General features: G+C 40.2%; 1 protein-coding gene across 7 annotated transcripts in view; it reads left to right on the top strand.

Annotated features, from left to right (window-relative positions):
• The window catches only part of LOC105425747 (uncharacterized), a 213,964-nt gene that overhangs the window by 177,061 nt on the left and 10,929 nt on the right, over nucleotides 1–25,974 (top strand). For all 7 annotated transcript variants that reach the window (XM_089081198.1, XM_089081200.1, XM_089081199.1 and 4 more), the window contains 5 exons: nucleotides 14,256–14,384; nucleotides 14,498–14,613; nucleotides 15,134–15,356; nucleotides 16,998–17,132; nucleotides 23,842–23,960. In XM_089081198.1, the coding sequence (XP_088937324.1) occupies nucleotides 14,256–14,384; nucleotides 14,498–14,613; nucleotides 15,134–15,356; nucleotides 16,998–17,132; nucleotides 23,842–23,960 (722 nt within the window). The remainder of the gene's footprint in view (nucleotides 1–14,255; nucleotides 14,385–14,497; nucleotides 14,614–15,133; nucleotides 15,357–16,997; nucleotides 17,133–23,841; nucleotides 23,961–25,974) is intronic.

Here is a 25,974-nt window from a genome sequence, read left to right as displayed (position 1 = left end):
CATAGTGGAAATGCGAAAATTTCATTTGCATCATATCAATCAATTAATAAAAAAGAATACAATGATGAATACAAGGTGACAATAATCTGTGTTAATAATAATCATTTTGAAGTTTTCTTAAATAATATGGTTTTATAATATATTCTACTGGCATACCCATTTGAAAAAATGCTTAAAATAATATTAATGTCTGATTGAAAGGATCAGGTTCAGATTTTCTATTATAAACATAGTAGCTATTACATTTCCTCCTGCTATGACGTTTTCTCTAATATTCTGTGGAAATATTGTTCAGAGTTTCTGCTGAGTAAAGTAATACTTCATAAGAAGCGACATGAATTGAATCGAAATTTCTTGGCTGCTGTGCCAACAAATTGTATTTAACAATTGTAGCTTTGCGATTTACATTGCATTTTCCTTGTGTTCTTATTCTATGCGGAATTTATCCAGTGAATACTTATTTCCTCTCTTTCTTAAGATAATTATTTCTGAATATAGAGACGTTATAATAGCTTCTTCGCATTAAGAGAATATCTAGCTGTGAATACGAAAGGAATTATTTTTTTAATAAAGTCATTATTCATTATTCAATTTCGCTCGTTATGATTCTCTACTAAAATTAATCAGTAACCTCACAATTTTCCCGTATTGAGTAAAATCGGATAGACGCATTCCATATTCTTATCTCCTGAGAAAGAATTATTACGTTTTCCAATTATGAGACACTCGGACAAGAATATATTCCTTATGATTTTCCTTTTATTCTGGGTCATTCGAATATCATTCTCACGTTATAACTATATATATATATATATATATATATATATATATATATAAATTTAATTAATTTATATACTATCCATATATACTTCGCATATTTCACGAAGCATATTTCTATCAGAAATGCTTTACAAAATTGAAACGCTACAACCGGAAAAAATTCTACTCATTTATTATCGTATAATTTTTTCGATTTTTCTTTTTTTCATTTTATTTTTCTCGCCATCCCTCGAAGCGATTCAACATCCCATTTTCTACCTTCGCCAGCTGGAGGGTCAAGAGTGTTCATCAGGCGTTTCCCGTTTGTTCCCGTTGACCATAGGGTCGCATAATGCCCTCTTTCGAAATGCAAGTCTCGAACAGAGTCGTCCATTGCGGCACGATCGATCTTATCCGCCGAAAACGTACGTTCGCCTTCTCGCCCGATCCGCGAGTTATACGAAACGACGAATCGTATGGCCCGACTCACCCTGTGATTTCCTCTTTCCCCATTTCGCTCGCTTTATTTCACGGGCGGAATTCCCGGAATTGGGAAAGCCGACGGCGGAATAGATGAGCTTACGTTACTCTGAGATATTGGAAGTAACGACAGACGCGAGAGACCACAAGCACAATTCCTTGCGAAGAGGATTCTATCATTGATTTGTCATTGGTAGGAACGCCGTTCCCGTTGAAAGGAGTGCGATCGCGAACGATGGCAAGAATTTCGCATAAGACGTGCTATTCAAAAGCACAAAAAATATCATCGTTTCTTCTTGGTATTTGTCTCTAATTCAAGTCACAATTGATTATCATTAAGGAAGAAAAAAAGGTTTCTTCTTCCGGCCAACCTAGATTAAATTTAACGGATTTCAACATCGAGATTTAATTACCGCCGTAATTAACGATTAACGGAAGAAGCTTGTAGGATCCGCCGCAAAATTTGCTATCATTGAGAACATCAATTTGATGTCGCGGTATAACGCCGTAGTATAAAATAATCGTCGCAGTTGCAATAAAATTTTACTGCAAGTAAAATCGTGACGAATATATCTCATTTCCCTCCCGTGAATACTCGCGCGTTTCCCGAAATATTTCCTTGGTCGTGCCGACTATCTTAAGTGTCTTCTAGGGTGTCAGGAAAGTTCCATTATTGTCGCGATCGTTAGTAAGGTGCAGTTGTCGTCGCTGTTATTCTTCGTTCTTGTCTTCCGTCAAGATTTTTGCATCTCGAAAGCTCTGACGCGATCAATGCTATATATAATTAATTAACATAGTAAGAAAACTTATTAATCTTGTTTTACATATTCTAAATTTAGTTTTATATAGTGTAGGTTTTTTTCCATTATTTTCTTTGCCATTTAGATCATGTTACAATCACGTTAACTCGGTTTTATTTACAATTTTTGTTACAGCTGTTCAAATTTTTAATAAAATTCACACTTGACAAAAGTAATATTTTTTTTAATATTCAAATCGGTTTTTTTATATATAGGTATATCCCGAGTATCATTTCAATTTGATTGCAGAACGTATCAACAAAAAATATAGTTTTTAATAGTTAGATAAACAAGAGAGACATTTTCTACCTGCAAAAATTGAGCGTTATTGCCGCTTTTAAATATTTGCGAAAACATCTTTCCGCGCGAAATTAAACGAAAACGCGAGTCAAGTTCGGCGAGCGTAAATTGACGTATTTGATAATTTTGAAAGAAAATATTAAATCCATTATTTGCGCCGCCGTAAATGTGCGTATCGATATTCGCTGCAACGCGCGATTATATTAAAAATAAACATAAATGTTCCGATATGAAAAAAAAAACGTTAATTAGGATAAATATCAGAATAACGTTCCATTGTCCGTCATCGTTGTTTCACATGAATATAGTATTGGCCTTTAAAAATTTATACCGACTGAACGAGAAACGCGGATTGACGCACAATTGCAATTCCACGGTTTTTCGAATAAAAGTGATTTCCGTATGTCACGTTCGCGAACATTGTATTATTCCCGATCCGCGGAGATCAAGACAATCAGGTGATAGCGAACCGATCCTAGACGTCCGGTGAGCGAAATATCGAATTGCTCTCAAGACACATCGTCTGCACCCGGGGAAAGGTCTCACGTTTATCTCCCCGTCGTCCCGTAGACGGAAGACAAGATGACCGTCGCGGGAAATGGAATGTCACATGGAGAAAGTGCAAACTGTCGGAAATTTATTAGACTCGTGAGATAATTTCACCGCGTCGTTGAGAATCTCGCTGCGAAATTGTAGCAATTGCGATTTTACGAGGATACTACGCGTACCCTCGATAGACTCGGGGATGTCCAACAATAGATATAAATAGAGCATTTTTATTCCAACGTGGTTAATCTTCTCGAGAGGAAATTCCGTGTTGATCGTCAGAAATATGCAGAATTATTCTTACTCGTGCTGTTTAGATTACTTATATCAGGAAGTTAATTAATCGCGAAATTAAATGCGCTGCTGCATTATATATATATATATATATATATATATGTATATATATATACATATTGTCGGTTATCTATTATCTCTTCGCTGTGCGAAATACGGAACTATGTTAGAAACTTATCTCCCGTGCTCCAGGAAGAACGTCCTCGCGTTTATCTCGCCAGCGGTCCTGCGAGCGAACAGTCGGATGACCGTTGCGAGAAATAGAATGTCCCGCGAAGAGCGCAGACTGTCAGGAATTTATTCGCCTTCTTATACTGAAGCTTCGCAGGCGCAACCTTAGTCGAGGAGGTACAAGACCCGTTCTTGAGCCTTTTCTCTTCCCTTCGTGGCGCCGCGGAGGTGAAAGGATATGGAAGAAAGCGGAGAGGTGCGCCGCGAATTTTCTGAATTTCATCCGAAAGAAATAGTCTTGGGAACGAGAGGAGAGAGAAAGGATGAAAGGACACAACAAGGAGCCCAGAGAGGAGAAGGAGGAGTGACATGACACGCGGCAGGATATTGTGTTCCGGAGTCTGCCGCGTTGTCACTCTGAAACAGCTATGTTCGATCGGTCGAAATTTACTTTGGCGACGGCGATCTCTCTCGCTTTCTCCCTCTTGTCTTTCTCGAGAAAAAAAAAAGAAAAAGAAATCAAGACGTAGACGTTACGCGCGTTGCGTGCGAGATGCGCGAACGCGGAAATTCGCTCTGGCGATCGCGGTGGCGGTGGCGAATGACGGGAGACCGTAAATTCCGGAATTGTCAATCAAAGTCCACGTTTCCATTTGCAAGCGTATGTGGGTGCTATCGCGATAGATGCAATAAAACGGGAGATTGCATTTCCACCATCAAGAACAATTTTTATATAAAGTGGAAATGAAGACGTATTTTTGCGATCCCGAGTCTGTAACCAGTGCGCGATTCTCGCGAAATTGATTCTGTAACGAGTGAAAATACACGAAAATGACTGTACGTATTTAATAAAAAAATCCCCGACATATCCATCAATATTAAAATTTTATTTGTTATTGTCAAGAATATATTGTTGAAATATTTGCAAGAGTTCCGCACACTTTCACTGCTTTATTTTTATTTATACTCTAATTTTTATTCATATACTTCCTTTATATGTTTGCAAAGCATATTTGAGTAACGGGGGAGGACTCTCTACTGTCACTTCCCTCCGGGGTCATGTTTATAAATTTAAATCCGCGCGCGATAAACGAATCAATATCGATGCAGATGAGGCGAAAACCCGAAATACGGTCACCGGGCAAGCTCGCCGTCGACCAAAAACTTTCCCGGAGTTATTTTAATTCCAATTTGACCGACTTTACGATGAGAACAGGCACTATCTCGGACGATTATTTTTCCGAGAATTTCAAGAGGATCTTTGCCGCTCGATGAGTCAACCCTGGAGAAGGAAATCAGGTCATGACAACGTAATCTCGTAAACGATCTGAACGAGAATTGATTCTTCTTAATTTTTGGTATTCCCTACATAAATTTACTGGTATCTTTCTGCAAAAATTCTATATTAATTCTATATTATTCTTTAATCTTTTTGTAGTCGAATTAATATTTTCTAGTACAGTCAATGATTAATTTTATTTTTGACACTAAAATTCATGCTATATGATTTATTGGAGATTATACATGAAAATTTGTGCGTGGGATATATTTTACTAAAAGCGTAATGTCGATTAGCTCCTAAAAATCTCGGCACGGAAATAATAGCTAAATAATCCATTGACCAAAAGATATATGTCACAGGAACAAGAGCCCCAGAGAATATTACCAAGCAGGATAAAAGATGATAGCCGTGAAATGCCGTGCAAAAAATCTTTTCATCGCGGACGTCGCGGCCACATCTTACAACGCGGAACTCGCTCGGAGCGCCTTATCCGCGTCGTGGCGGAAACTTTTTAATGAAATGTTGTGACAAGCGCATAATGCGCGTCCAGACGAAACTTCCGGAGCCGGCGATGTCGCAAGGAACTCCGCTCACAATGAGCCTCGGCCTCGGCTTGAGTTTCTGGCGATCGTCGAATTGTTGAATTTAATTACCAAAGTAAATCGAATGCGAGAGAGAGAGAGAGAGAGAGAGAGAGAGAGAGAGAGAAAGATGCGATTATATACAGCGATTATTACAACATTCGCTTTACCGCCTGCATCTGTGACGATCGAATTCGCGGAATACGAATCGTTGAATAGTTTAACGCGAAAGACCGCGATTAAACCGCGAGGCGACAACGCGCCGAAAACAATAACGAAATAAGTTTCGCCTCCTTCGGCGAGGCGCAGTGAGCCGAGGTGGGATTCAAGCGAATATGAAAGTTCGCGAGAAATTTCAGTTAAGGCTCGACTCTGCTGGCTCTCTGGACAGAGACGGAGGACGCTGTCTCGGAATGCCGGCAAATGGTATATTTCGCCAGCCGCTTAGCGGGAGTTTAACTTCTTGCGATTCGCGAAATTTGTAAACGTTCTCTACGGGGCAGAAGGCATTCTCGACGAGTAACGCAATGTTTCTGTTTCGAGAGCAGAGCGGATGCAAAGCGAGGAAATAACAAAGAGAGTGTTACAACTTGAACTTCATTAAGAAGCAACTCATCGAGTTTGCAGAACGATATTCCATTGTGTCATGATAATTGTCACTGTAACTTCATAAGCGCGTAGGAGGAAATCGCGGATCAATTGTAATTCATTTCAACAAAATCGTTAATATTATAATTTATTCTATCGCGATCACGTTAATCTTTTTTTTTTTTTTTGAAATACAATATTTTGGATAATAAGAAGTCACTCTTATATATTTTTGTCTTCTCTAACAATTCTATCTCTTTAATCTATCTATAGTCAACATATAACTGAATTAAAAAATATAAATAATGCATTTTTGTTATGTGAAAAAAATGTTGAGAGAGGAAATGTGGGATTTAAATATTTAATTTTAGCATGATGTTGAACAAAATGAAACACAATATCCTATCACGATATTATTATTATTTTCCTGATGGATGAAAGACGTTCTTGTAAGAAATTGAAAAAAAGTTTCCCTTCATTTTTACTTCTATTCGACATCTTGGAGCACGAAGATGCCTTCCGCGGATGCTTTTAATAAACGTAATAGAGTGTAAAGCACCGAGATAAAGCATACCTCTATCCCTGTACCTGTTCCTCGACCCAACATCAACCATACCCCGGTTTCGTGCCTCGCCTGTTACCACCAAGACCTCGGTAACAACATTTCGAGGCAGATCCTGCCGCAGTGGCAATGGCTATCCGCGGTGAATCCTCTAGAAACACTGAATTGTTTCCAGAAACAACTACATACCTCGTACATTTACCAAATTGCGCATTTGATTAGAGAGTCTATTCGCTCTGTTTACCGTTCATAATAACCGATTAGACTCTTTTGCACGATAAACGTTAATGTTCGATAAATGGAAACTCGTTTGCTTTAACCTCTATCTTTTTTTCTTTTCTTGAGGCAATTACACTTATTAAGAGACTCGATTGGTTAACTTCTTGTATATATAATGCATTTCTTCACTACTCCTATTATTCTCTAACATTATTATTATCAAGACAGCTTTGAATTTTGATAACATTGTGATACGCGTGAAGCAGAATCCCTTGATCTAATGTTCTCAAGGCACCTCAATATCCTTGAATAACACGAGAATATATTAGTTTATAAAATATAGAATATCCGAAGAAAGAAAGAGAGAGAAAGTATAAAGATTATTTGATAATTGCAAGCCATTATATTTATTTATTTTCAAAAGAAATCCAAAAATTTTCTATACTTGCTTCATAAAATTTTATATTGCTTCACGATTATTACTATTATAATATTAATAATTACTGTAGTAAACTGAATATTATAACACTTTGTTCAATTCGTTTTCTGAATACAAAAGTGTGCTTATGAATAGAATAGCTTATGTAATAACTGTTTATACTCTTTAAAATATCGAGATTAATTTTTTCACGCTTAACCATCACATCTACAATTTATGTCGATTAGAACAATGTAAAATTATTCCTTTAAAATTTTATGCCTTTACGATATACGCTAGAATGAGAAGGCGTTCGAGCTAAAATTATTTAATTCAACGTGATAAACTCTACTCGGACGAACAGAAATCTTTTAATTATTTAGCGCGGCTTGGGAAAAAAAGGACTTTGACAGCAATGCGTAGAAAGCCAGGAATGTTCTAATTGGAATGGCGAGGAACTTAATTAATTGGATTGCGAAAGCCTTTAAGTTTCCCGGAACATGGATGAGATTTTAAACTACAAGGATACACTCACCACCACCACCACCACCACCACCACCACCACCACCACCACCACCACTACTACCCCTCCCCCCAGCACCCCGGCGATGTAAACCTTTAGCATAGCCTTAAGACGTTTCCATAAATATTTTTCTTCCTAATATTTAATGAGTGACTGCCGAGACAGAGAAGGGAAGGAAAAAACACAGAAGAGGTGGATGGTTTAATTTATCTCATCTTATTTAGGAGTTCCTCATTCTATAATAAGACTCCAAAGTACCGGACTTAATGTTCTTGAAGTAAAAAGTTAATATCCGGTTATCACTTAATACTCTTAAACATTATTTTATATAAATCACGCTTAATAACTATTAGCAGACAACTGTGAACTCATTTAAAATTTTGATCACTAAATATTTAACGGGATCACGTCTTACACATTTTGTACTCTTTCATTTATTTTATATTTATTCCTCTTTAAAAATGAAATTGAAAAAACACTTCTTAATAATACAAAATTAATTTGGATATCTCATTTTTTACTTTAAAAATTCATTAAAGAGTACAATAGAAGTCGCATATTTGTAAAATTTCTGAAATTTTCAAGGAACGAAGACAAAGCACGTTTACATGCAAAGAGCGTATTTCTGGCGCCACCATTGCTCCCAACCGCCAAGCTATCGTTCTATGATTTCGCAAAAGCGGTCTCATGTAACAATGCATTTGCACGAGGATGAACGACGGCGCGGACGAAGACCGCCGCTCGCAATCAGGGGTGAATTTACAACGAGGCGCCAGCTCTATTTCACCACCGTGACGGAGCCGGCGACAATGACGACAGGATTAAATGCCAAGCTAGTCATAACCACGCCCCGAGGCTTAGAGACCCTTAGAACAATGGACGTTGCTTCCCAGTTCGACAAAAGTAATGTGCTCCATCCATACAACAGTTATTATCTGAAACGCGGAAAATTGAATATTACGTCCATCGAGATTTAAGCGCGCAAATTCGACAATTTTAATATCCGTACGAGATTAATCCATCCCTGTTTCCTCTTTTTATATAGACATCACATCTCTTATAAAAAAATTCAATACTAACTTCATCTCGACTATCTGCATATATTTGATCGCGCGGAAATGTACTACGATCAAATTTATTTATCATGTAGTAAATAAGTCTCTGCTGAAATTGAATCGAAATAAGCGAAGTGGACCAGTCTGTTCTCTCTAGTTTTTCGCAACATTGACTTTGATAATAAAGCGAAAGGAACTTAGGGCGATTTTATGGTAACGATAAAAAGGAGAAATAATGCTAATTTAGATAACAAGCGGACACCTTTTTCTGGAACAATTGCTATTCATTTCTTTTCTCTTACGCCATTACGAGAAGAGGACATTATTACCGTACAATCAATTCTTTCAAACTACATTTTATTAAAATTATAACAAACGGGACAAGGTGAAAGATCGTTAAAGCGATAAACCAGCTTGTCACAGGAATATCGAGTACTCGGATTATCGGTTCATCTATCGAAATATTATTTTTCTGTCAATTGCACTCCCAAAATCTTGGCGATACGTGAGGATTAAATATCTTTATGTTCCGATAATTGTCATCTCTCTCTCTCTCTCTCTCTCTCTCTCTCTCTCTCTCTCTCTCTCTCTCTCTCTCTCTCTCTCTCTCTCTCTCTCTCTCTCTCTTCTCTCTATCTCTGATACCTTAATCTATTTTTGTATACTTTATGAATCAAGCAACAAGTTTGCCATTGATTTACCGACTCGAAACGGAGAGAAATAAAAGCAACATTTATGGCAATTCGATAGCATCACTCTTCCCTATTTTATCGCCGACGTAATTGCTTGTCAATTTATACGATCGCGCCCCTAATTGTCAATATTTTCTTGAGTGTGACAAACATTTAAACGGCTACAGAATGAATTCAATTATCGAGCCATATTTTCCTGGCGGGTAATGAAATAGAGTAGAACGCATTAATACGGTTGCCTGACATTTTCAGGGAGATATGACTTCGGCCGGGCGACACGATATGTGTAGCGCACGTCGCATAGAGGATGACGATGCACAATCGTCTCCAATCAACATAGTTAATGGATTCACGGCCACGTTTTATGGTAATTACCTGGCGGCGCCGGGTGAAGTATGACAAATACTTGATTTCAGATTTCATCGCGTCCAAGATGGCTGCTCCGAAATGACGACGTATCTATACCGCATTAATAGCAGTAAATTGGATCTGGCGGTGCATTAATATCGCATAGCGCATATAATACTGCATTAGTTACACACAGTTACATACGATATCTGCTGGCACTATTCTGATTGCGTAATATAAACGTGGGAGTCGCCCGCATACTGCCACATCTAGCGCGACTGCGTACGGCATTATTGCCTACCGCGGGATTATTACCGTAATTGCATTTATTACAACCACCGTGCGATCGTCCCGACGGTGCATTCTTTAAAACACCGCCGCGTTTCTATTTTTTATAAAAAAAAAAATCGATGCAAATAACGTACTCACACGTAAACCACACGTGTTGCTTTCGCGGCGCTGTGTAGAAAAATATAAAACAGTACGGTAAATCTACAATATAATATTATGATTATAATTATAAAAATATAATAACAAATACATATCGAATAAATATCAACATTTTCACAGTGTTTTCGGGAAAATCTAGAAGCATTATGCTGTACGAGTTCTCTCCTAATACATTTGTAGCGATAAATCGTTCACCGCGTGAATCTTAATTAAACCGGCGTGTTAATCTTTGCACTGCATTTTCTTCTTCTCTCGACGATGATTAACGGCGCAACAACGGCCGCTCTGACATTTAACTTCGCGCACACCTGTCCTTTGTAACGTCATGGTAATTTATTAATGTCCATTACTTGGGCGCCTTAATTATCGCTCGCGCGAGCGGAGGAGCTGCAAATCACGGAAATATCACGGGCAGCATCCGGGTTTGCGACGGAAACGTAACCAGGTTCACCTTTTTTCTTCCGTTGCGACTCAATACGGCGGTTGAAGAAGCTGTTGAAGAATCGTCGAGAACGCCGAGGCGGGAACCACCGTATAAAGGCCGCTTTCAGATCTGTCGCACTTCTTCTCGGTGGAAAGACGGGAATTACGGCCCGACGCCTTTACGACGACGTAATCTCAACCGGATTAACATATACCCCGGTCGTCTGTGAATCTGTCTGCGCATCTTAGATTCCGCGAAGAAAGCACCCGAGGCGATGGATTGTGGAGAGCAAGGTCGTAAAATGAATAAAACCGAGGAGGGTCGGGCCGCAAGAAACGAGTCTCGCGATTGCCAAGGTTTTTCTCTCCGACGTCATCGCTCGCCGAAAGGGCAAACTGGGTTGTATAATGAACCGCAATGAACGGTGTCCCCTCGTTTTTCGATCGTTCGACAATGGAGTTGTCCTTGCATCTTGGATATGTTCGCATAATGATATCATTCTTCCTTTACGCGTAATAAAGAAAATTGCTGTTAAATTTTTCGAAAAAATTTGAGACATAAAGAAATATACGATGCAGCTTTGATTTGTCTTGTGTGATATAATTAATGAATATTTATGTATTCAATTTGTGAGATAACGAGGAATCATATCAATTTTTCTCCGGTTAGATTTTCCTCGTGTAACATGCATCTCCGGCGTTAATCATCATAATCAAAAGCACATTATGTTTTGTTCATTAGCGAGAAGCGGACTGGATATAAGATTACACGTGTTACGATCCTTTATAACGATAGTTTTAATTGCCTCACACGGTGAAGGATGGCGTTATTGGTACGATAGCGCCTTATAAACGCGTGAGACCGTGGCTACTCTTTAATTAATAAAATCGTCCTAATCACCCGTGGGGCCCTTTTTGCCAGCGACCATACGAATGTCTCGCGCTACTCGCTGCACTCGAATTTTATTTCTTAATCACTTTATAATCAGCGTGTTGAGGAGGGCCAAGGCGAGCAGCGAGAGCGATTTTCAGCGAACCGCTATTATGTTTCCAAAGGCGCCATTAATGAGGATAAAATGTTCCACGGAAACTTTATAAGTCGCGTCGCTCAGAAAGGGCATTCCTGCGGTTTTAATTCCTCGAACAGGACATTTCACGTGAATTCTAATAAACGCACGTTTAAAATACTGCAAAAATCGTAATTCCGAAATTGGAAGTGTGAAATAACACAAAAAAATGTCATTTTTCCATGGAATATCGAAGGTCACGCGAAATCCCGAAAATTTTACAATAGCGAAATAAAAAATCGGGGAAAGCCTGGAAAACATATGAGTGAATATGAAGGAAAATTACACTTCTCTTTTTTATTTACAAGATGAAAAAAAAGTATGAAAATTCGGGATCACACATTTTTGGAGCTAGAACGTATTCATTCGATTTCAATACCGCGATTGGTCGGAACTACACGTATTCGCTCGAATATCGTGCAGAAACGATGTTTCAGAATGACGAAGTTTTGGGACAACGCATTTTCCGACGCGTCGTACTGTTTTTTTTTTTTTTTTTTTTTCATTTCTCGTTTTCCCTCGGATTTCGCGTGTTCGCCCGAATCGTCACGTATCGACTATTTAGCGCGAGGAGGACTGATTTCGCAAATGAAAGTATTCGCGCGACACGAGATATACTCGCCGACATTCAGAATTTGCATAAAAACCCGCATTCTCTTTGTTCCCGTGTTGAATGTTGCGAGTGAGATGCTCGGACGAGATTCGCGGCGGGCACCGAGAGGCTCGATGGCGGAGACTCGAGTAGAAGATTTTTAATTTACTCCGACGGGATTTTGTGTCGAAGGGCGCGTTATCTCGGGGCATTTCGTAACGAGCATTACCGGCACAATGCGGATACTGCCGTCTGGATGGACGGAAGCCTTTCCGCTTCTTTTACGCCCCATCCGACGGCTGGGCGACGCGGCGAGCCTCGCGCGAAATGGAGCCGGAGGAATCCGATTTTCTGGTGTTCAAGCCACTCGGGCAGAAAATGACGTACAGAACTATTTCCGCGGCAACGATCCGACCCCGAGCGATGCCCTCTTTTCCTCGACTCTCTGCTAATGAAAATAATTAGCTTGTTCATTGTTGGCGGGGGCTCAAGGGGTAGGATCTAATTTATCGAGAGTTTGCGTGTGAGAGGGCGTATAAGAGAGAGAGAGAGAAAGAGAGAGAGAGAGAGAGAGAGAGAGAGAGGGTTTTAATACGCTAAGATAAGAGCTATATTTCGATCCTAAAGAAAAATTTTACTGTAAAAATATCGATAAAAAATAAATTTGATGAAATAAATCTGAACAAGAAAGCAAGCAATATCTGGTAAGATGATGGATAGGGATATATAATACGAAGAAATTATACACGATGTAAAGATTGTCAGATCGAGATTGATGAGCTAATCGCGTGCAATATATATCGTAATTGATCCATCACGATCCATGCTGCACGCGATTAACGTTAAGTATCGTGCATCTTGGTGGAAAAGAACGGTCAACGATAATCCATGCTGCACGCGATTAACGTTAAGTATCGTGCATCTTGGTGGAAAAGAACGGTCAATGACGGTAGTCCAGGATAGTGTGTCTGAGATGAGATAGCGAGACTTTGAAACATGGAATTTCATTTTAACTGCAAAATTCAGCTGGCAAAATCGAACTGTGAGCAACGAAGTTTTCCCATTAATTTCTTCACGCTCGTACTTCGAGGTAATTAATTAGAATTATGAGAAAAGTTCGTGAAGCACCTGTTACGTGTTTAGAACGGCTCCTTCAGAATCTTGGCGAATACTACTATCGAATATTTTACATCGTCGCGCTCGCAGCACCGACTCGATTGTAATAATAATGATGATGAACCAAGAGCTATATTCTGATTAATATTCAGCATAAAATTCATTTGCATTCGTATTTAAATTTTAAGAAGGACTCATTCTCCGGCGTTACAATCTTCGGACTAATAATGCAGCTTAAGTATAAAAATTACAATAAAAATAAAAATTTAATTTTATTAAAACTTATCGATCGTTTCAACTTTTCACGCTGTGATACAAAATAATATTCGCAACGATTTGCAATTTTCGTTTATAGAATTCTGAGAATACTTTTCGACCACGGATATTAAGTAATGCTTGAGTCAAAGCTTCGACGACTGACAGCAATTACTTTTAATCTGATTATTTGTCAATAACAGAGTGCGTAATACTGCCGGCGATAATTGCGAAGGGTCTACTTTTAATCATCTCTCGTCTACAGGGTGATCCGGAGGCACGACCGATCTCCTCCGCAAAGCCACGCGATGACCCCTAATTGGCCACATTATTAAAATCGCATTTTCGTGATCCCAGCTGTGAGGGATCGTCCCTGCGAAGCGTAGGGCGATGAAGTTCCCTCGTAAAATAAATCACGCCATCCCATCGCGGTAATTCGGCGCAGCCGCTTCTGTCTTGCCGGTAATATTGGATATTTTCTTAATGGCGAAACTTCCATGGCCTCCCCCCTCGAATCGAGTTCATCCTCGTGAACTCCCTGATAAATCGGTACACGATTCTCGACCGTTTTCGATAGTCTGCTACCCCATACCCTATCCGCTCCATTTTCCCCATCCACCTCTCGCTTATACCGGCGTTTATCCTGGTGCGAAAGACGAAGCGAGCACCGAAGTTCTCGAATTGCCTCAAACACATAGTCACGTTATAAGAAAATACTTGTGTTTTCATTGCAGTCACTGCACCAGCGACTACATTGCCGTCTATTCAGGCCCGACGACGTCAAGCCCGTTGTTAAAAATGCTCTGTGACAAACAGAAAACGTCGCTGATATACGACGGCCAAGAGCTCCTCGTCGAGTTCAGGTGAGGAATATATCTTTTTATCGAGAGAAAAGACGAGATAAAATTTCAAGTTTTCAGTTGATTTAGATGTCTTATCTTTGTGCCCTTAGAAGAAAGTTGGAATTATTTTACAGAACTGGTCCGGAAGTACCGCCCTTCGATTATAACGGCTTTGTTGCAACGCTGACTTTTATAGAAATGACGACGGAAGTTCCAACGACGATCGCTATCGACAGCATGAATAAAAGTGGTAAGTAATGAGAAAAAAAATGTCCGTCCGCACATCCTTGGTATTGATCACCATTCCAATTAGTTTGATATTACGCTTACACAATTCTAATGTATCTCTTCTCGATTAAAAAATAATGTTGAGATTTAAAAGTAAAATTAAAAGTAAATCATTCTTGCTGTATTTCATTTAATTTATATTTTTATTTAATTTATATTAATTAGATATTTAACTCTTCATGGTCACTTTATAAAATTTACACTTACGCCGTTACCGTTTTTAAAGTGTTATCGAATCAACAGTATTAATTAATTTTAAAAAATTACAGTATATAATTCGAATCTTTAAAAAAAATAAAACAATAATGTTCTAGTAAAATATTTAATTTTAACATTAAAATTAAATTTTAATGTTACAATGATCACGAAAGGTTAACTTATATTAATTGGATATTTAATTCGTATTTTTCGTTCCTGTTTTAACTTTTTACCATAGGATAGTAAATTATCATTGAAATTCACCTAGCTCTCTGATCTTCCAGTCGAAATGATGAAGTCCGGCAGTTATAACAATCGTGACCTCCATGACCACCGCAAGGATCAGGGCGCCGTGACCAGCAGCTGCGACCTCGAGGTGAACGGTGAGAAGGTCCGGGCGGGTCACCACGACACCAGGGGGAAGCCCAAGTCCACAACGTGCAGGCTCGTGCTGCGTGGCCGTACTTACGACACCGGACACGTTTCCCTAGCCAGTTACAACCTCAGGTAACTCGGTTTCGCCCGACTGTCACGGTCTAGCAAGTCACACATCGAGACACATGTACAACCGCAGTTTTAAAAAAACGAGAAAACCGTACCCTCTTCTGTCTCCTCGCATTTTCTTCGCGTTCTATCGACGTGTTTTCTCCACCCTAGATCGCACGGACCCAAAGGCCAGGGAAAACTGCAGTCACATAACACGACGCCCCGACGCGATCTGTCGTGGTGCTTGAATTGCATGTCGCGTTTGTACACCACTTTCGATCGTGTTAGGTGTTTGCCAATACCTGCAAATCCCGCGGCACGTTACGCACGTAACATTGAATTCGTGATGATTGTAAAAACAATCGACGACGGTTTGTAGCATTGATTAGCGAGTCAGGTAGGCGTCGTAATTTACAACGCGTGCGCTCTCGTCTCTTGAAGTAATATCAATAGGCAAACTCGTAAATCGCGGAAACGCGTTGACGTTGATTAATATTTCGAAGTCTGAGTGTTCGCGAAGTGTTCGCAGAACCTCGTCTAAAACGAGAAACGTCTAAAGATATACGGAACTGTTACAAAGAACTGATATTTCGCAATCGCACGCCGTTATGTCTGGGCGCGGGACTCTTATTTCACAGTTAGCAGCGACTTGCGTAACTTATCGAAACGACACCCGGGAGAGGGCGGAGGAGGAAACCACCCCGAGGCTCGTCGCGGCGCGTAGCCTTGCGGAAAGTAGCATTAAATCACGCGGAGGTACACAGGAGGTCGCGTCCGCATCCCGGGGATTTTCAATTATCATACGCGTGCAACACCGGCGACACGAGGAACGCGTATCCGCGCCTTCGGAGATGTGTTATGTACGCGTCCGGGGAGAGACGGAACACACCGCGGGGGAGAGATAGAATCACCCCCGGAACCGACGACGACAACGACGACGACGACAACTCGTATCTCCGACAACCCTCTCCGTATCGCATACGAAACCTGTCGTTCTCCAAGACCGCGGATATAACCGCTAATATAAACTGGTAGAGGGTGTGCGTGTTCGCTTACGAGACGCGGAACGGAGGGCTTTATTGAAGATAGCATGAATTTTGAACGGAATATTGTAAATCCGAGCGCCAGGTGAACCGAGAAAGTATCTCCGAGCACGGGGAATATCGCGCGTCTCTCACCCGCCAACCCAAAACCCCGTGTATTTCTCTTCCTGTTTTCATGCGCGCGTAATAGCGGCATCCGTGTCGGATTTGCAGCTTCCTTTCCGCAGACGCGGCGCGTCTGTGAGGCGATTAAAGCGAATGGGAAACGGAATGGGCACTCGAATATTTTGGTTTTCCCGATGATACATTTACGGATTTGTCCCGGGACAAATATCGGACGTATAACGTCCCCGAAAGGTTTCGATCTTTTTACGGATTGAAAAAAAAAGAGAATTGACAAGCGAGCAAATCGGCGTAGCAGCATGTTCAACGTGTATGCACATCCTTTTTAAAAGCTGAAGTAATTTTTTTTTTTTCGTTTCTGTAAAAAGCGCGTTATAGATCGCCTTATCCTTCATATTCTCTACGCGAGAATTTGCAGTTGATATTTTTGACAACGTGTGTGAAGCCCGTCATAAAACCCATTGATAGATACAGGTTCCCGTTATCGATTTTACAGCGCGCAGTCCTGTCAGTCGGCGATCGAGATATTCGACGGCTCGCCGGAGAGCGGGATGCTGGACACCGCTAATTCCTTGGAGAGGATTTGCAGTCCTGCGCAGTGGCTCCCGCGAGAACTCGCGGGTCAAGATAAGTAAGTGGATTCTCCCTGATTAGAGCGATCATTAGAGAGATACCACCGATTATCGACGATGCATCGTAATTGTGAGTTGGTAAATTTTGAGATCCTTCTCGGCAGCGCGCAATGCCCGCGATGCCGGCTTAAATCGAGACCGAGTTAAACCTCCTTAGAACGCCGGCATCAGAATGGAGATTAGTTCCCAAATAGCTCGAGACGTATCGATCGGTTAACAATGTAGCAATCTCGAAGCTGCTTCTCTATCGTGAATCTTTCTTAGTTCTTACGCTTTTGTTATCCTATATTAGCGCGCGGCGGTCCTTTCCTCGGCATTACATAACGCGTACGCGTATACCTTGAGGATTATTCATTATACCTCGGGCACGTATCACGAGACAACGGCTGAGCTGACGCGCGAAATAGGAGCCAGCGCCGTCGTAACGCCGAGGAAACAGCGAAAGACCGTCGGGCACGTAATCATAAAACAGCCCCGGCAGATCCATCATCCGTCTCCATCTGAGAACTAGACGGCGGCATGCAAAGCGATACCTCATACTCATCTCGCCGGAAGTCAAAGTATGAAAGATGGCTGTGCCCGATTCTCTCGCCTTGTGCATTCCACGACTGCGTTCATACCGGATACATACTCGAATGAAAAGATGTCACGGAGAGAGAGAGAGAGAGAGAGAGAGAGAGAGAGGACGCACAGGATGGTAGTTATCTGAAATCATTCAATCGTTGCCGTGATATTATAGAAGCCGATACAGACATACATATTATAATTCTCATTGGCAAAAGATATACCTACCTCTCAATCCATCAATATGCTCTCCAACGAAAATTTGATGGGTTTATTCGTAGCTTTTCGATCTTGCGTATTGAGCGTATGTTTGTTAATTCGCGTAAAAGTTAGGCGATTTTGTAATGCTCAATTTTCTAAAATTATTTCTATCCTTAAAAATTATTTCTATCCTAAAAATTATTCACTTTCCAAATCGTATTATTTAATTCAGGATTGGTAACTTTTTTCAACTTCCGAGAAAGTATGAAACTTTGGAATTTTTTGGCGTATAACTACGTTTGCATTTTATCAAAAAGTATTTGACAAATCTGATTTTCTCGATAATAATTTAGAAATTTGAAGGCCGCCTACTCTTTTCTCTGAGATATTTTCAGAGGAAGAGAGTTGTGTATAATATTTCAATATATAATATTTCATTTATGTCGCGAGGCACATACATTCATGAAGAAAACGTAACAAAAATTTATAGCGTAAACTGGAATAGCTGGTTGCACATATACTTTCGCTCGTAACATTCCTATAACAGTATGATTTTTACGATAGGAGAATCTTTCGATTACATAGTAAATCCTCTCGTTCAATTAAATAACTTTAGAAGAGCGCGTGAAACAAACATATATTGTTTTTTATACGAGCGTTAATATTTTGCGAAGAAAAAATTCATAGTTTTTGCAATATTCATTCAACTTCTGTTCAATTTTTGGTTTATATTTTTATTTCGCCTTTTCTATATAAATTGCCTAACGTTTCTGTCGTAAAATATATACTATATATGTTACTGGTTTCTGAAATATAGGCACAATACAATTTTATATCCCCGTGCTTTACATACGGTTTGCTTTGCGAATGTGTTTTCTTTATCGCCGTGACGGATATTTAATTCTGTATGTGTAATGTTTAATTACGAAATGAAATAATACAGATAGCTTTGTTCCCACGTGCGGCTTAGTGACGCATTGTTTTCATTCAAAGGAAAATAATCTCTTTATATTATTCGATCGCGTATCATTCATGAAACAAATCCTTGTGCATGGCAGGTCCAGTTTTCACGTTGATGACGCGCGTTTTATGGACGTGGTCCTTTCGACGTCGTAAACATTTAATGCTGATCGATTTACTGGCGCGAATGATAATAAATGCAAGCGTGTGCTGGGCGTTGATAGAATACCGGCTAATCCGTTTAATACCCCGCGTTCTAGAATTTATGACTTGCAGCGTTTGATCACAAAATGCTATTGCGCCTGACGAATTAGGCATAAACGCGAACAAAGGGGAAAAATTTCGAGCATGAAAACGGAACAAAGGTGAATAAAAAGTTTATTTTGCAATAATGAACTGCCGTGAATAAGCGTTATATGATCAAATTAAATGTATTATGATTTATAACAAAAGCTTAATACTATGTGCAATTAAACTTAATGAAATAATATATATGTATATTGTAAAGAATAAAACTGTATTGTTGAAATTTTCGGAATTAAACGTTTAATAAAACGAGAGATCATTAATTTTTCGCATTTTTCCTCTATTTAAAATTATCTATTCATAATAGTCATTATTATAAATAAATTATAACACAAATAAATATATAAATTATAACACAAGAAATTTTTATTCCTGATACGTGCTTCTCTCAAGAAAGTCGAGATATCGATGTAAGAATGAGATGCCTGATAAGAATTCAAGAGAGATAGAATAGAGGTCATATCAAATGAAAAACGTGACGAGAAAGATATTTGAAAGAAGATTTTTAGCCATACATATTGAGTAGCGACGTAGCACGTGAAGAGGAACAAGGATACTTTAGAATTTTTATAGGGAAAATCTCTTTTTTCTCAGACCAATAATTATTCGGTCAGATGTCGTCACTTGTCGTTTCTCCGTCTATTGCATTTAAGTAAAGTTTTTTAAATAATACAATCCAGCGACTTGAAATACTGTACAGGATGCGCTCGTAAATCGTAGCGAGAAAATACTAAAACTGCGCGTTCACGTAACTCGTGAAAATAAGGAAGAAAAAAGCTCAGCATTATTGGATGCACTCTTAATCTTATATCACATAATACCTCTAAAGATATTTTTTCAATTGAAAAAAAAAGATACCTCTAAATTCGAGATGTCTTTTTTTTCATTGAAAGAGATATCTCAAATTTAGAGCAAGGTTAACAGTGTAGGAAAGAAAAGAGATTAAAGCCATTTCGCGTATTTGTATCTGCGCGATCTATATCCATCTCACATATGGAAAGAGAGCTCGCCAAGCAGACACACTTCGACGTCTCGAAGCCTCCGGAGACGAGGTTGACCAATCGGCCGTGGAAACAGACCATGGAGAGTCGAGCGACGACAAACAAAGGTATATTGCGTGATTCCTCTCGAGGCTAGAAGTCGGCGGTGACCCGCGAACCAGGCTGGCCAATCGGAGATACCGGACAGATAAGTGCAAAGGAGACTTTCGAGGGAGCGACGTCGTCATTCTCGCCCTCGTCCTCGTCCTCGTCCTCGTCGTCGTCGTCGTCGAAGTAGCCAGCGGCCGCATGCATTATGCAAGCCGTGGGAAATGGACGGACACGAAATGTCTGTCGCGCGAACTCCCTGTCCACCCCCGTCCACTGCATCAGGGGTGAACTTGATGTGGCCGGTGCAAAAAGGACGGGAACCGACCAACGAATGGCCAAACGAGAGATACGCGGCTGGGCTAAGAGATTTCCCAGAAGAGATTTCGAGGCGCCGCCGCCGCCGACATCGCTGTTACTGATATGGTACGCGATCGATTCGCCGGGTTTATACCCGGCTTCTCGCTCTCCCCGATCGACAGATGCGCGTGGTAAAATGTCTGAAATATTGTGATAACGCCACCCACTCGTATATATGTCTCTCAAAATCGGAAACTTTTCCAGTGGATTTGGACAACGAATTACGATATGGAGAGGAGGATGTTCTTTTTTTTATTTAATCTTTCTAGATAATGATAATGCAAGAATCTTACAATCAAAAAATTAGTAAAACTTCCTAAAGATAATCGTATGTAAGATACATACGAATAATAAAAAAAATATACAATGTATTATGATTATTATTTGTCTTCTCGTAAAATACAGTTTGTAAAATATAAACCGCCTTATCGATAAAGCCGATGAATGCTCTCTTCTGCCGGTATTTCGTGCTAGATTACGAAGGCAGATAAAATTTGAAAAAAATTACGTCGCGTCTACCAATCACGAAAATCGCAAGATCGCCGCTCGAGGATGTTTCGCAGGACTTTCGTGAAAGGAAGGCAGAAATCGCCTCCGGCAAAAGCGATATTGGTCGCGGGCGCGTTGCACCTCACCGCTTTGCTGACGCCACTGGCAGTTTTTAATCTATTTTAATTTCTAACATTTGCCGCCTCGGTGCCAGCCGGTCCCAGGACGATTTATGCTTAGCAGCAGCAGCAGCAGTAGCAAGCAGCAAGTCGTCCGGATGCAGCGTACGTACGTGCCTATGGGACTGCCGCGTGTTTTATGTCGGCTAATCTCGTAAAAATTCATGCGAAATAACGCCCGTGCTTCATCCGCCTCGCACGTTCTCCAACCCTCGCCGCCGCTTGCAGCCGGGCACGTTTCTGCACGACTCGACCCGAATTTCCGGCCGCCACCTTCCGCCTCTCGCGATATTTCCAAAATAGCATTAAGACAATGCAAAATAAAGCAGGGCGGAAGGGAGGGAGTAATCGGGAAGCCAAGAAAATAAACTTCAAATTTTGTCATATTAATAAATATATTATCCGGAAATATTATTAATAAATATAATATTATTCGAAATAAAATTGCTTAAGAATTGTTTTCTTCATATACTGCGTGATTTAATTTAGCTTGTAGATTTATGTAATTTAGAAAGAATTGGATTTAAAGTATGAAGAAAAATATTGATATTGTTGATTCATCGGTGGTACCATCGACATCCAAAGATGAAAATTACTATACATTACACGCGACATCATTGGGAACAAAGGGTCGTAAGGGTCTAACTATTGCTATTATTCAAGTGAGTTGCCCAGAGCGCGCTCTATTTAATATCCGTTCGTGCATGGACACATTGGGGATCAATCCGGTATGGCCATCAAGTAATTTAATCTTCACGCATGCCATGCCCAACTAAAAGCCATCCCCATGCTCCCTACGCGGGAGCAGCCAATGAACCGACACAGATCAACCATATCGAGCCATCGCTTTATCCAGCACGCTGATAAAGTAAACTGGTGCGGGAGATATCGCGATAATCATGCTAGCTTGTAATACAGCCTACAAATAGCAAGGCATTTGTGACCCGTGCACTTCTAATGACCATCATTCTAATGATCCATCATTGCACCGCGAAAAAACCCTTCGATGTAATTTAAATTAAGAAACTTCAAGATGTATACATTCTTGAAGTACATACATACATATATTAATAAAAATATATATATATATAACTTTTAGATGTAACTCAATCTGTTTATTTGACATTTATAATTTTCTTAAATTTTCAAAATGTATTTATTTAACTTTTGGCTACTTATATTGTAAAATTAAAGTTTCCTTTTCTTTTATTTTAATACTTTTAATCAAGCCTGAATTTTATTTAATATTTTCTTTTCTCTTTACCGGACTTAAAAAATCGTGTTTATTTTAACTTTTTATTTTCGAAATTATCATTTGTTTGTGTATCTAGTCCTTTTAATTTTATCAATCGTATTTAAAAACGCCAATCGAAATAGGCTGCGCTTTTTTCTTTCTCGACAGACATTGTCTTAAATAAAAACATATGACCTATTTCCGATGAATGATCTCGATAATGACCTCGCTTGTCGGAAGAGGCATCGAACGTCACCGACAGGGAAGTTGCCGCTATATTAGAAAATCGACGATGTAATTCTGGTGTTCATTCGAGCGACAAAGGACGATCCTCCTCTCGCGGCACCGCAGGTCGATGGCGGCGGCGGCAGCGACGAAGGCGGAGGCGGAAAGGGTGCCCGATTTATCTTGCAAAACTAACTCATAGGCAATTCTCGCGCGCGCCGACTATCGAGGGCGGCTCCCCAGACGTCCATTTACAACTTTGCCCAGGGAAAATAGAGTCTTACATGCAAGATTTACATCCTGCTTTGTCCTGGCGTCCCTGTAACTTCCGTGGAGCGCCCTTTCGTACCCATGCACGTCATGTTCTCTTGCCCCCTTCGCTGTAATGGTCGTGAATTAATAATTCGCGTCGAGTTCCCACGTGCCCCGAATATCCCCGGTGAAAAGTGTCACGAATCCCGCACCCCCGGTATCCATTGGTATTTGTGTGGTGTGTGTGTGGGGGGGGGATGTGTGTGTGTGTCTGCAACGTACATAAACGGAAATCGGATCGATCATTATTCATAGTACGATTCCGGCAAACGTCATCGTCCTACCTCCATATTGATTGCACGGTCGTGATGCAGAGCTATTTGACTATTTTAACGACGATCGATCGCAGATGAATTTTAATAAAATGAATTTTATATATCTCAAGATAAAATCGGAATCTGGAAAAAGATTACGCCTGTTCCATCCAAATATTTTAAATTTCTAAATTCTTAATGAGTGAATTCGTAATAAGCCAAAGTGACTATTCTTTCTGAATTAAAGCTTATCCATAAAAAAGTTTATTATATCTAATCTACATTTTGGTATAAAATGCGTCTAGATGCGTCATCGTTGATGTCCAGCGATCGACAGCGGAACGCTGAAGATTAAAGGCCCGTCCCCTTCGTTGCTGCTTACGGACACGTCCGTCGACCGTTCGATTTATATCCGGTTTTGGCCCCGGAAAACTACCGCCGCTCTCGCGGGAGCGAAAGAAGCGTGGGAAAAGCATCCCTCGCCACGGATTCAGCCGAGACGCGCGCGCAAATGACTCTTTCCATTCCTCTTTCAGGTACGCAGAGCCGAAGCGCTATTCGTCCAACGGCCGGGACATGACGGTGGTTTTAAGACGTGCCTCCAACAGTCCCACCGACGAGGAGTACATGGAGATCTCATATTACTTCCACGACGGTAAGTCGTAAAAAAGAGTATCGCCGGACAGGAAGGACGAAACGTGTCGCGGTCCGCCGCGCGGACTCAAAATAAAACTTGAAACAAAAGATTGCACGCCAGAAATTGGATTATGACGCGCGCCGTCACCACGCAATCAAGTTAGCGTAAGCGTCACGAAATCGCGAAGAACACCTCTGTAAACCTTTTTCCTGTTATCGCCCGGTACAGCTTACTTTTTTTACGCGCGCCCGTTTCTTCTCCCTCTTTCATTTTTTTTTTATTTATTTTTTTCTTGTTCGTTACGAGCGCAATCGCACTTCTTTACGTGCCTCCGAGAAGCTTCTTCATTTTATGTTTCCGAGCGGAAGTTTTAAGAAAGATCGCGCAATGAAATTTATCCCATAATTTGACGTTTCTCTGCTTTCTCTGAATATCGTGAATTTCTTGAATAGTACGAAAATTGCATTGTAATGAATAATTAAAAAATTTAATTTTTTTTATATAATAATATGAAATATGTACGAATACATCTTTGCTTTCAATAATCGCGGTGATCTACGGATAACATGTACGAAAATAATGATTGTCTAATAATAATACTTTTTTATAAAGTGCGAAAAGCGATCAGTTTCTGTATAGTGATAGTGTATGTCATTTTCGTAAACGGCGCAATTTATGTCCGTTTCCGCGGTCCGGTCGATCCAAATCGAGTTTTTGCCCGGAGTGCATCTCGAGTAACCGACTATGGCGCATCCAAACCGCTAATTACGAATAACTAATTACCGTAAATACGTCTCGGCATATCGATGTCAAAGCTTCGGCCCTCCCTCTCCACTCTTAATCGGATGAATGTAGGCACGTCCGGATGATAATCCTGAAATTCGCTTGGCACTCGACCGAGGGATTCTGGTTGGCTGCCGGAGGACACATTCGCGATATCGACGCGACGATCCTCGCAAAAACGACGGTCGCGCTTAATCCGCGTTTCAAAGATTAGATTTAACCCCGATTAAGTAGCCACGAGCTTTCCTTGAGCAATCTCGGAAATTAAAATGAGAATCCGAGTATATTATACGCGTTCACGTCCGGCAACTCGTAATTATTCGCGGTCGGATAATTATCCGCTTGCAACTATTACAGATATTTTGCAAAGTAAAGCCAGACTACTGCGTATCACAGGCTTGAAAGGCACGAAATTTGAATTCAAAGCGGGAATGATGCGTGTGTATCATGTACACTAAACTGTAATTTTCAGTATAAAGCTCCACACATTTTCCAAATAATGAGTAATATGAACGTTGCAAGATATTAGCTGGTCTCGCATATTTCCTAATGTTCCTATCGTATTTCTATTCTAAAATATTTGCTACTTTAACATTTGAGAATTTACACTTTATTTTTCATTTTTCTAATTTATCGTCTCTCCCTCGTAAATTTAAGCGGTGAATTTTATTGAAGCTGAAAATTAAAATCGATTAAGCATTTTGGAACACAAACTAATAGTGCGATAAAATTTTAACGAACAAAACGAAACTCGGACAGCAATAATTGAATTTTGATATCGATGAGATTTTAAACACACACATCGACCGAATTTTATGACACATCATGTCGATATCAAATTCTCGTTCCGGCAGATTTTTTTTTTTTTTACGTTTCCCATACAAAATGATTACTGGCATCGCTTGTAGCCAGTGGCTATCCCGAGTTACAACAATCGTACAAGCGAGAGGCATGTAGATTCAATCATGGACTATTATAAAAAAGAGGCGTAAATGACAAGAAATAAAAATCATGCCTGACGACAAACTACCATTGATGGGACGGTGATTGACGAGAATGATCGTGTTTCCGGCCAACGTTATTACGTTTACACGTGTTACATGCATTCATGCCTCCTCCCAGTGTCTCTCCATTCGTCACGGCGAATCGACGAGAACAAACGGCGCGTTTGAAGTCTTAAATAACAACGTTATATTTAAACGGGGAAATAAACCGCGTACGTCGGCCGCATTCGAATCGACTTCATTCG

This window comes from Pogonomyrmex barbatus, unplaced genomic scaffold (genome assembly GCF_055798465.1).
Source record: "Pogonomyrmex barbatus isolate J1 unplaced genomic scaffold, ASM5579846v1 scaffold4, whole genome shotgun sequence".
NCBI lineage: Eukaryota > Metazoa > Arthropoda > Insecta > Hymenoptera > Formicidae > Pogonomyrmex > Pogonomyrmex barbatus.
Note: the sequence above shows the minus strand (reverse complement) of the source record. Positions and strands in the feature narration are given on the sequence as shown.